The sequence below is a fragment of the Pangasianodon hypophthalmus genome, chromosome 8, assembly GCF_027358585.1.
Source record: "Pangasianodon hypophthalmus isolate fPanHyp1 chromosome 8, fPanHyp1.pri, whole genome shotgun sequence".
Classification (NCBI taxonomy): Eukaryota; Metazoa; Chordata; class Actinopteri; order Siluriformes; family Pangasiidae; genus Pangasianodon; species Pangasianodon hypophthalmus.
In genome coordinates this window covers 13,662,089-13,674,321 of record NC_069717.1, presented here as the reverse complement: position 1 = coordinate 13,674,321, position 12,233 = coordinate 13,662,089, and the positions used below count along the sequence as shown (strand labels likewise).

The 12,233-nt window shown below is 40.1% G+C and overlaps 1 protein-coding gene across 6 annotated transcripts in view; it reads right to left on the bottom strand.

The window, feature by feature from the left end:
* Positions 1 to 11,729, bottom strand: part of aopep (aminopeptidase O (putative)) — a 72,871-nt gene extending 61,142 nt beyond the window's left edge. Inside the window, exons 1-7 of one of the 6 annotated variants that reach the window (XM_053236308.1) lie at positions 11,064 to 11,729; positions 10,362 to 10,392; positions 10,045 to 10,130; positions 8,031 to 8,764; positions 6,855 to 7,021; positions 6,603 to 6,747; positions 6,199 to 6,522 (exon numbers count right to left, since the gene is read on the bottom strand). In XM_053236308.1, coding sequence (XP_053092283.1) covers positions 6,199 to 6,522; positions 6,603 to 6,747; positions 6,855 to 7,021; positions 8,031 to 8,764 — 1,370 coding nt within the window. In that variant the 5' untranslated portion in view covers positions 10,045 to 10,130; positions 10,362 to 10,392; positions 11,064 to 11,729. The other 5 variants (XM_053236309.1, XM_053236311.1, XM_026914857.3 and 2 more) reach the window with 5 other exon arrangements.
* Between the last annotated feature and the right edge of the window lie 504 nt (positions 11,730 to 12,233).

The window sequence follows — 12,233 nt, the reverse complement described above, 5'->3', positions numbered from 1 at the left end:
GAGCTCAGATAAAAAGTGAGAGTGGAAAAGAGAAAGCATAACAGAGAGGGAAAGTAAAACAACAAGTCTCGCCTTTGCGGCTACTAAACAGTCCTTTGAAATGAACCTCCTTTATTCCAGGTGCAGGCGTGCTCAGCATTCCTTCATTTGCTGAAGTTTGTGTGTACACATGGTGGCTGGAATGTAAAGGGGGGGAGGGGTGTTAAAAAAATTCCCTCTCTAAAGACTTTCAGAGAAAAATGCCTCATCCCTGACAATTTGATTAACAGCTGTCTTTCATGCCAAAGTCCCTTTGTTCTAAAAGACTCAGTTTCTGTCGCACACTTCTTAGGTTACTCAGCAATCACAGAGGAGTGGAGGAGAGAAAGGAACCTCAGAGAAAGTGAGAGACAGAGAGAGGGAGAGGGAGAGAGAGAGAGAATGAAAGAAAGAATGAGAACACTATTTAAATGGTGTTATCTCAGCCTCCCTTTAGGCCTGGCTGGTCCAGCACATTCCAAAAGCTTCACGTCCATCGCCCACATTATACTCCGCACCCCTGGGACTCGACTCGCCTTCCCCCATATGGTCATTTTAAGAGTGCTTGATCAGCTCAAGTGAGCAAACATACGGGCCCAAAGCCTAGGGCTGAACACGTCCTAGAAATAATGCCAGGTTTCTTCAAAGACACGCAGACAGGTCACGAACAAGGTATTACATGGAATTATAAGCTTTAAAAGTTCTGTGGGGATAATCAGCAGAAAAAAAGAAGGCCTACAAAGGTATAATCTAAGATAGCAGACACAAAAAGTTATCCAGTTCCAGCTGCCACTGGTAACATGAGTGGACTTTGGCGACTTTCAAAAAATATATAGAGAGATGTGACAAATGAAAGGAAAAACCAATATAAAGTGACTTGGTAAGGGGTTGGGCCACAATGAGCCGCCAGAACAACCTCAGATTCCTCACTGGAGGAATGAGCACCATTCTTCCAAAAGATATTCCTTCAATTGGTGTTTTGATGACAGTTGTAGAGTACGCTCTCTAACACACTGGTCCAAAATCTCATAAAACTGTTCAATTGGGTTTATATCTGGCGAGTGTGAAGCCCATTACATATGATGTATCATTTTCACACTCATCAAACCATTTAATGAGCCCTTGTACCTTGTAGATGGGGCAGGATCATCTGCAAAGACAATGCGCATCAAGATAGAAATGGTTCATCATAGGATAAATGTGGTCAGTTAGAAGAACTTTATTCATTTGCAGTGATTTTTCCCCTTCAGGGGACATGTGGACCATGCCAAAGCAAACTGTCACCACAGCATAACAGTTTTTCCTTTAATTTGCCACCTGTCTGCATATATATTTCCTTTAATATTTATGGGGTAGAAGGTGTGATGTGGAGGAAATACACTGGCCAAGCACTTCACTTTTTAGTTGTCTAGATTTTAAGTGACATCTAATCAGCATATCCAATCAGACCTAACTTGTTTTTATAAACATTTACCATTTTGACAAGGGCCTGATGCTAATTTGCCTACCATTAGCAGCTACATGATAATTAAGTTTACACAAATTGGTCCAGTTTTGAGCAGTTATACAGCTTCAAATTAGTCCCTCCAATATGTACAAAGATACTAGGGCAAATCATTTGCATTTGCAATTTGCATTCTGTGTTTCATTGTTTTTTTTTTAAATTGGGGTGTCACGGCCATTCGAACAGCAGTGATCTATGACATTTGAGAGAAATTTACATTAAAATAATTGGTGTCTAATAATCTAATAGCACAATGGACAGGTAATGTATGTCCCCAAAACTGTAACAGAAATAACACATAACTATTCTCCATATTTATGTTGAATAATCTGTTCCTCATGCTTGGCTTGCTTCAGTTTGCTAGTAGCAATCCAAGGAAACATGGCAACTATGAACAAAGAACTAAAATCACACGTACACCTTAACCCTACTACTCATTTTTGCCTTACTTAACTGAAAATACCGATGTCCAATGAAATTGTATTCTAGTGCAATACTGCAGTGGACTGGCATCCCATCCAGGGTGTAGTCCTGCCTAGACTCTGGATCCACCGCGACCTTGAAAAGTGAGTGAGCGAATATAGTGCAATATATCGCCAGTGTGTCACTTAAAAAGTATATCTTTTTTTATGAGAATATATTTTCCAGTTATAACCTAGCCTGCGGCTACAAAAATAGCTGCAGGTCATGGAGGGTGTGCTAGTCATTAGTTAGCTGATAATGTTTTAACATTGACATGCTGGTGCAAAACCCTGGTGCAAGCCCACATAACAGTTCTACATTCCATTCTAATGGATAAAGATTCATTCATTCATTCATTCGTCTCGAGTAAGTGCTTTATCCTGGTCAGAGTCACAGCGAATCTGGAGCCTGTCCCATACTGGGTGTGGATGGGACACCAGCCCATCACAGAGCACCGCGCACACACACACACACACACTCATTCACACGCACATTCAGAACTAGGGACAATTTAGCATAGCAAATCCACCGAGTAGAATGAAGAGATGAACCCAGACATGGGGAGAATACGCTAAACTCCACACAGACAGTAATCTGATCTCAGGATTGAATTTGGCACCTTGGAGCTGTGAGGTGGCAATGCTACCTGCTGCGCAGCCACCAATGGATGTATGCATTTATGACTTATGCATAAAAGGTTGTCAAAACCTTACATATGCGCTTTTACCATAGCCAATAGAGCTTCTTCAAAGGACATTAGACATGCATATACCCACCTAAGAGTACATTCCCTGTGAGCAGCTGTGTATTAAAATTCTCTTTTAAAGCTACTTACTTACAGTTAAGGTAACAATTCAGGGACTTTATTTTGTGGAACAGGTGAGACTAAAATAAAGCCAGCACTTGGACCGCCACGTACATTCTGCCTCTGGGTTAATCTTCTTCCTTTCACTCTTTCTATAGACAGGTATGGCCACACCCTGCCTATAGAAAACGGCCACATTTTTTTCAGCTTCAGAAGTCAAGTGAAACTGTAAAGACCTTCTGGTAATTTTTCATGAGGCCATACACCAGGTGGGAACATAAAACATTTGGTGGGTGGCAGTTTTATGAGAGTCTGACCCTAAAGGATGGTTTTATGACTTGTTAATTCTTCAGAATACTTCACCTCCTCTGATATGTACAGCAAAAGGCTCAAAACGGTCTGAAAATGCCAATGTTGAATACTTTTAAGTTCAGAAAGAAATACCAGGCTATATAAGGTCAACTACTATTACAGAAACAAAGTAATTACTTGGTAATAGCTCATGATGTGCTATTTATGTGGGTTAATGTTTGATAGAGGTGTTTGGTAAGGCTGTGAATGAGGAAGCCTGATATAACATTAGAGCAGAGGTCAATACAGTAGCCAAATATCTTACTGAAGTAAATGTGCTGTTATTTTTTTTTTAAATGATCCAATTAATTACAAATAATTACTTCAGTAAGTGTCTAGGGATACCTAAGTAGCATGCTAGAATATTAACTAGCCTATAATTTTAGTCTCAGACAAAATGAAAAAATGAAAAAGACACTATACATACATGCCATATTAACCACAAAATATATAAAAAAGTCACTTTTTAAATATGTTTTTAATAATTTACCAGCAGTATTGATTTACCAGCAGCAAAATCTCGAGTGTCAGCCTATTCACCACATATATTCACTACATGGTGCAATGGTGTTATACAATCTATGGCACTATATGCTTGACAGAATTTAAAATTCAACTACATAATAAATGTAGTGAGTATAATAACTAACTGCAATAAAATAAATTGTATGTTTTGTCTTTAATGTACTTGAGTAAAAGTAAACTTATTTTAGTAGGTTACTTTAGTAAAAGTAACAGGGTAAAAGAAGCATCTTACTAATCAAGTCTGACGATTAGGCATCTTGAAACAACTCCTAAAATCCTCAGCATTCTTGTAAATCATCCCTTTAAGTGGTAGTGGTACCTTTTTCTCCACAACATAGCACTAACTGATAATGACTAAGTCGAATAAAAAACAGAAGAAACCATTCTCTTTTGATTTATTTCTTAAACTACTCAGACAGTCACATTTATGTAGCACCTCACTCGCTTGGCAGTGTGTGTGAAAACAGGCAAACCACTCGTTTGTCCAGAACTGAAGAATCCCTATCCGAGAGCAACTGATGCCCATATTTGCACATCTGACACTAAAAATATTCCAACTATGTCCTGCTACAGCATAAAAAATGGTAAGGGACACAATTTGAGTAGATTAAAAAAACCAGGAAAAAGGACAGGCCCTTCCTGTGTGTCTTAATCAACGCCTGCGTCATGACTTGCTGAAGATCGGGAGATAAACATTCCTCCGAGTGTGTTATTACATCACTCAGACTGCCGTCTAGAACTGCTCTATGTGATTTTTCAACAATGCACACCAGAGTGATCGGCACACGCACCCCAGACGACTTTCCTATGACTTCCTACGATCAACACATGGATAATTCTGCTACAGGAAGAGGTTTTGTGATAAACTAAATTCTCTGTGGGCTCTTTTTACCATGATACGGAGAGAACAGAGAGGTTATGTGGGTACTAGGGGAAAAAAAACAAAGCATGTGCGTGCGCACGCACACACACACAACTCCCCTTGCTTTTTAATCTTTAGTTTCCTGCCCTCCCCTTCTTCTTATCTCAGTACAGAACGATGCCCCCCTGTTTGCTGTGTCCCAAACCCTGACTATAAATGAACTAGCATGATATAAAAACAGCATCTGGCTTGGCCCCAAGGACTCAGGCCCACATACTTCCCAGTTTTTAGATTAAATAGCTCCTTTCTCTGAAGTAGTTCCAGGAGCTAATGGCTTTTGTTGCTGGAAATAATCCACACATCCTCTCCCACATCCTGGGGGAATGGCATCTCAAAGCACCCCTCTCCCGCCCCCAGCCCAAATTTGTTGACCATGCTACTTCCTCAGATTTGGTTCGACCTGGCTTTTCAAAATAAGACCTGCAGGACTGTACCATTCCCAGAGGAGGTGATCCAACTACTGCTGGGACTCATACAAGGCAAAAGGAAGGAAAAACGACAATCTGTTTCTCTCAGTAACAACATTACTGCTGTCATCCAGGGTCCATTAGTAAATCCAGGTTATAATAAACTGTGAGGTGAGTAATATAAGATAAATTACCTCCAGACGTCACCTCAAAGAACCATGGCGTTTCATGTTTAATCTTGAATCAAGACAAACAAAGCAAGCAAAATTTGGAAAAGAAAACCAGTGGCAGAATGACCACCCTGTAGCTTATATACCTACTACTAATTAGAATGCGACATTTTCTCCCTGATAAATGACTGGAACCTGCCGAAGGCAGTGTATAATGACTTCATTTCCTGTGGAACATGTAATCCTGGCCAGAGAGCTGGTGGGAAGCACAAGAACACACCTACGGCCACCCAAGTGCATGTTTAGTCGACGTGCAGCTAAACAGCCTCCCTTCTTGCTTTTTGCTTATTTTTCAGGATATGACTCATTCCAAATTATAAGGCATGTTGCTATGTTAAATTAGAGCCTTTATTTAGCTTTTGTTTAGTTTATTAAAATATGCAAAGCTTGAGAAAGCATGTTCCGTAATACACTATAAACAAGAATACATTAACAAAATCACTGCTCATTTTGCACAAAAAAAAAACATTTAAATCCAAGACCTTTCAGACCACCTCATATGCAGAGAGTGGTGCACAAAAGTATATGTAACACATAAATAACTATCTGCAGAAAGCTAAAGAATATTTGATGAATACTGATTTACGGCCAGTTGTTCTGTCAAAAACCTCCTCTATAAAGACTAAATATAAAAGGTTAGTGTGTTTGTAAACCACCTAAAATAGTGTCTGGTACAACAAGTTACGTAGTTCTTCGCTGCCTGCTAAAGGAACTGAGACACAATGCTAGGTGCATTAACATTCTTTTCAGATCGGCGTCCCAGCTTACAGTGGAAAATACCAGAAACACAATGCCGAGTAAATATGGAAAGTATGCACAAAAGACAACATGGAGTACTGCTGACCGGGTGTTTGTGATGCTTATCTTTTAATGTTATTTGATTTCACAGGAAACACATGGACCCAGCAATTACATGATGTGTGGAATGTATAATAAAGGCACAAATTGCATTGCTAGACACCAAACAGACTTACCTGGCCATGCCCAGACTGGAGAACCCTGGAGGAACAATGAGCACATCCAGGCGTGAGAATGGGTGGATGCCTAATACAGAGTGAGCAGCAGCCAAACAGAAGGGCAAAAGAGGCAGGAGTGTGGATTCAGCCTTGTGCAGGTGACAGGATGGGGCAAAAACCCGGTGGGGTATGACTACCTGGGCAACAGATGCTTTGTGCATGAAACGACATGGATAATCTACATGGGCGCAAAACTTCTTCTCATCTTCCTCCTTGTAATGTGAGCTTTGGTTTTTACTGCTTTGGTTCTCAGGCCAACTTCCTGGATAATCAAAGTTTCTGCTGTAATACACAAGTGTCAAAGGTTTCAGTACAACACAAACAACTTCACATCACATGCTAAAGTGAGAGAAATAACTCACCGGTCTGAATTTGCACAAGGCTCCTCACTTTGCCCTTCTTCATAGTTGTGAGGCAATGATCTGGCTTCCTGCCACTTACCAACTGCTATAGTAAAAGTCGAGGCAGGCATTGGCATAGTAACATAATAATCCCATTGTAAAAAACCTGATAAATAGAGAAGAAATAGCTAATGTTATCCAGGAGACAAAAAAGTTATCCAGGAGACATGGGTTTGAGTAGTCATTTAAGCTGAAAACAGATTTGTATTGGACCTGTCTCGTCGGGTACAGGAACAGCCTGATTCTCACCACTCATCAGAACCATATATTCACACGGGGCTTTCACATGGGCTCGCCACGTTGACATTGCAACAGGTGGCTCTTGGCAGGGGAAGAGAGCCCTGTTATTGATTGGTGATCCCATGATGTAAACACAGCACCTAAACATGTGAGAAAGGTATACAACAACATTAAATCTTTTACATCTTTTAAAGCATTTATTCTGATCTTTCTCACTATAGTTCAGCTGTTTCCATGGCAACAAGGTAAAAATAATTATCATATTGGCACCACATTTTTCTGATTGCAGTTATGCAGCATGCAAAACATTCATCACAACAGACTATATGTTTTTTAAGACTTTTTGGAGAAAATGCGAATTGAGAACCTAACGTGGTTTCTGCAATTCTCCCTTTTTTTTTAAACACAGTTGAGAATCAGATTTTATCTGTCATGCAAGAGATTCGTTTAAATAACTCATGGTGATTGAGCCATCAACATACAGCACAACCTGCATATCCAGGGTGCAGTCCAACCCACAGAGCACAGTTCAGAGATGTTCATAAGTCACTTGTTGCACGTCCAAGTCACATCACAAGCCTTTAGTCATGCAACAAATCAGTCGAAAACAGTAACCAGTTACAAAAGACTATTAAGACTATTAGCTAACTAATGAATATTAATGTGTATCAAGTTGGTGGGCTGGCTATGCTAAATTGCTCGAGGAGAAAATAAGTGTGAAAGTGTGTGCATGGTGCACTGAGGTGAACTAGTGTCTCATCCAGGGTTTATTCCCGCCTCTCACTCAGTGTTCCTGGGAAAGGTTTTGGATCCACTCTGGCCCTGACCAGGATAAAGCAGTTAAGTGAAGTGGAATGAATGATTTTTAGTGGAAAAACAATGTAGGATGTGTTTTATAGACGCTCAGGAAAAATTTTAAAATGCCGAAATGAGATCATGGACAATTAAATAATCACAGTGTGGATTTTGGTTTTTAGGCGACTGGTCTGAAGAAACATGGTGGAGTAAACAGTAAAAATATTAAAACACTTAGTAATCAGAACAAATGATGATTCAGAAGCAGTTATATAATAAAAATCACTAAATTCAGTCACATGTGCCATGATAAGTGTTGGCATTTTTTGTCATTATTCAAATGTGTCTGCTTACCCACCATCCTGGTCCTTGGTCCACCTCACAGAGCCTCCTGTGGGCTTTGTCTTGTACCAGATCCTGAGTGCACGAGGGAAGGCATGAGGGGATTGAACCCCCTTCTTCCTGATCTGAAGGCTCCACTGGTCCATGTGAAACAGTAAAGGCTCAGTTTGACTGACAGCACGGGCACAGCTGCACTGGAGATACAGATCCTGCTGCTGTCTCCATCTGGCTGAAGGAATAGAGATGAGCCTCTGAACTAAACCAAATGATGAAACCTGAGTGGAGTCCAGAGCCACCTGCTCAACCTCTAGAAGATTCCTGAGTTCAGAAACAGTACATACATCCACTTCTTCCACCTTGGACACCGACAGGTCACAACAATCTAAAATCAAGGTGAAGTCTTTGCTCACATCATCCCATGACATGTTACTTGCATCATTTTGGCTTCCTTGTGATACCATGATTTCTGGTGCATTTGTAGCAAAGTCTCTGGCTTTTTCACCATCATGAACATACGGAGAGTTTAGATCGCCTTTCCGGGACGGGGATACCAAGTCTAACACCCCTGTCCTGTCGGGTCCTCTACATGGCTCTAGGAACAGGACAATACTGCCTCCAATGACCTCCGTCTGAAAGTCGACACTGAGGTCCAGGACATAGTGTCTGACCAGGATGTGATTTGTGTTAGCTCTCAAAGGCAGGTCATCCTTACTGGGCTCCAAATCATCTTGCTGATTAGACTCCATCTTTCAACATACATATAATTTTTTGGTCAGGATAACATCTCAATGTATGGTATGATATATGTAATGTTCACATAGTCATTCATTGGTCACTGATATTTATATTAATATCTCCATGCCTTGAGTATTGTCAATTTGAAAATGAAGAATTAAGAGTCACAAATACACTATGGCCAAAACTATGTGTACATCTGACCATCACAACCCTATGTGGGCTTTCCCTAAACTGTTAAAGCACACAATTGTCTACAATGAGTCTGTATGCTGTAGTATTAAGATTTCATTTCACTGAAACTAAAGGCCCCAAAGCTGTTCCAGCAGGACAATGCTCCTGTGCACAAAGCGAGGTCCATAAAGACATGGTTTGTCAAGGTTGGAGTGGAAGAACTCGACAAGCCTGCACAGAGCGCTGACCTCAATCCCACTGAACATGTTTAAGATGAACTGGAACACTGACTGCACACCTGGCCTCTTCACCCAACATTAGTGTCTGACCTCACTAACACTCTTGTGACTGAATGAGCAAATCCCCACAGTCACGCTCCAAAATCTAGAAGAAAACCTTCCCAGAAGAGTGGAGATTATTAGAACAACAAAGATGAGACGAACCCTGTGTTAATGCCCATGGGTTTGGAATGGGTACATATGGGTGTGATGGTCAGGTGTCCACATACTTTTGGCCATACAGTGTAGTACATTACTGCTTATGCTTCATGTATAAAGTTACACGATGTTCTACAGTGCTGTAAAGCACACTTATCAGCTCACTGCTAAAAGTGGAAGAGCACTGGATGTTTTGTCTGAATTATTCTGACAGAAAGATGAATAAGAAAAGAAGTATTATTTCAAAATAAAGTGGCTAAAGACAAGTCGAGCAACTTTCTGAGCAGATGTTAGGGACTGTCCTGCACTCAGTACAGCTTTCTAGCTCACATCACGGCTGCTGATTTTCCGAGTTGAGAGAGCAGGTCCGGTCAAATCACTCCCAGTGTATAAAGCCTGACTGAGCTGTGCTTGCACGAGTCAATCTTCCCAATCACCAATCACCACTGTTTGTCACACCCACACACTTCCTGGTTCCATCCATAACCGTTTCCTTCATGTCTATTTACCAACCTCTTACTACCAGCGTTTCTTTCTGTTCGCATTCTTGATTGAAATTATCAATTAATTAACTAATAATTACTATATTAAGAATTAGCAAATTCTTTGTTTGACTCTGTTGTGTAGTTTGTGACCAAAGACTTCTTTGTTCAATAAGAAAAAATGATAATCTATCATACCACAGCACTGTTGATTTCTTGATTCTGATTGGTCAGAAGGTGTTGCTTAATTTTCTATAACAGCACAGCTCTGACAGTAGTGCCAGCTGTAACTCAAATCACAGGTTTATATTAACGCACTCATTTTAATGCATTATAATACTCATATAATTATCATTCATAGGGACTTGTATGGTGGACATTATAGAGAATCTAAGGCTAATAATAAACATTAAAAAATGCATTATTAGATCACAAAGAAATATGTATAATCACTGATATGGTGTAGATTTCTGTAAGTAGGCATTTATTTATTTAACATTTATGGAAGGACTCACAGGTGTCAGCGTTTCTCGGGTACAAGACAAGCTGTCGAACAGAAGGGGGAAGAAAAGAGGGGCTGAAGAGAGGATGACTGTTTATAGCTGCTATAATGTAAGTGATAACAGAAAGGTATGACTCTTGTAATATGACTCTTGGACATTCCAAAACATTAACTATAAATAACAGTATATGTAACTAGAAATGGTCAAAAAAAAAGCATGACTTCTTGTTGATTAATACAGTCAAAATCGCAATCCCTAACAAAGATTTAGCAACGCTGCTGGCAACACTGTTTACAGCACACTACATAACACTCTGACAACTCGGGTCCTTGAACGCACCCTGCAGCTGCCCATGGGATTCATTAAGATAATAAACACTTACATATTTCTTTAAAAAAAAAATAAAAAAAAAAAAACAGCGACAGAATTGGTGCATAGGTCAGAAACGCAGAGACATTTTCAATATCATAATGGGGTCAGAATTACTTCAGAAAAGTCTAGCAAACAACTTTAATTGTGAGTTTTCCGTCAGCATGTGAACTCGTGTGTATCATTAGCCTGCTTTTAGCCTATTTTTATATCCTGCACTCATTTATATCCTGTTGTTAACTCTCAGAATAGCTCAGGAGAAAATGACAAACAGTTTAGACAGCAGTACAGTGAATATCTGAAAGAGTTTGTTGTACAGTGCACCGTGTTGTTGCTTCCACAAACCTGTATCACCCAGTAACCGGCGTTATTTTCCCTAATCGCAATCCGGAAAATAACATCCCGCCTCCTGCGCTAGGATTTGTGTCTAATTGGAGGCTGTGTGTCTAATTGGAGGAATCCTTTTGAGTCAACTCTATTTAGCCAATCCTAGAGCAGGAGGCGGGATTTGTAGAAATACGGGTGGAGAGAGAAAGTAACAACACCGGACTACCAACAGAAGGAAGCGGGGCACATCGTGGTGTCGCATATTAAACTACGTCATGTACCGCGCCCGGAAGTAGAGACTCATCTGAAATGCATTTACTCAAACCTTTTACATCTTTAACTGTAAAATAAATTAGACAGACCCCCTCAATACAGATTTATTTTATGAGCACATTCCATCTATTCAAATATAAGGCTAATTATTTACATTTGTACAGTACTGTCCTGGCTGTTTTTTTTGTTTGTTTGTTTTGTTTTGTTTTGTAGAACCATAGAGCTGTTTTATTCCTGAACTTTCCACAAAGACAACACATTAGTTCCAAGTTGACATTACTTATAGGCATACTTATTTTTGAGTTACTGAGGTTTGGATATAATCCGTTCAATTCAAACGAGAAGTCAAACAGGCTAATAACTACAAGACCTACATCATAAAGATAATTGTTTTGATTAAGGGGTTGTGATTTCCACCACTTTAACCAAAAAAATAAAAATTCTGCTGGATTTGCTTGATGAACCCCTGGGTGTCTCCTGACCCCACTTTGAGAACCGCTGACGTACATACATTGTGATATGGGTCATTATATGGGTCCCAAATATACATATCACAACATATATCCTGATGTGTAAGGATGTAGGAGGCATTTATTTTGCTATCATGGTTTGGCTCCACTTGTCTCCTGAGAGGGAAGTGTCACTGCAAATCAATACAAGTTCTTCTCACTGATCACCTTTATCCTACGATGAAACATTTCTAGATCCATGAGAGTGGTCTCTTCCAGGATGACGATGCCCATCCATGAGGGCATGAGGGCTCACTGAATGATTTGAGTATCCAAATGATGTAAATCATATGCTATAGTCTTCTCAGTCACTGGATCTCCATCATCATAACACTAACTGAGGGAATATCATTCTGAAGTATGGTGCTCATCGCTCCTGTACAGGTCCAGAGATGTGCAGCATCTG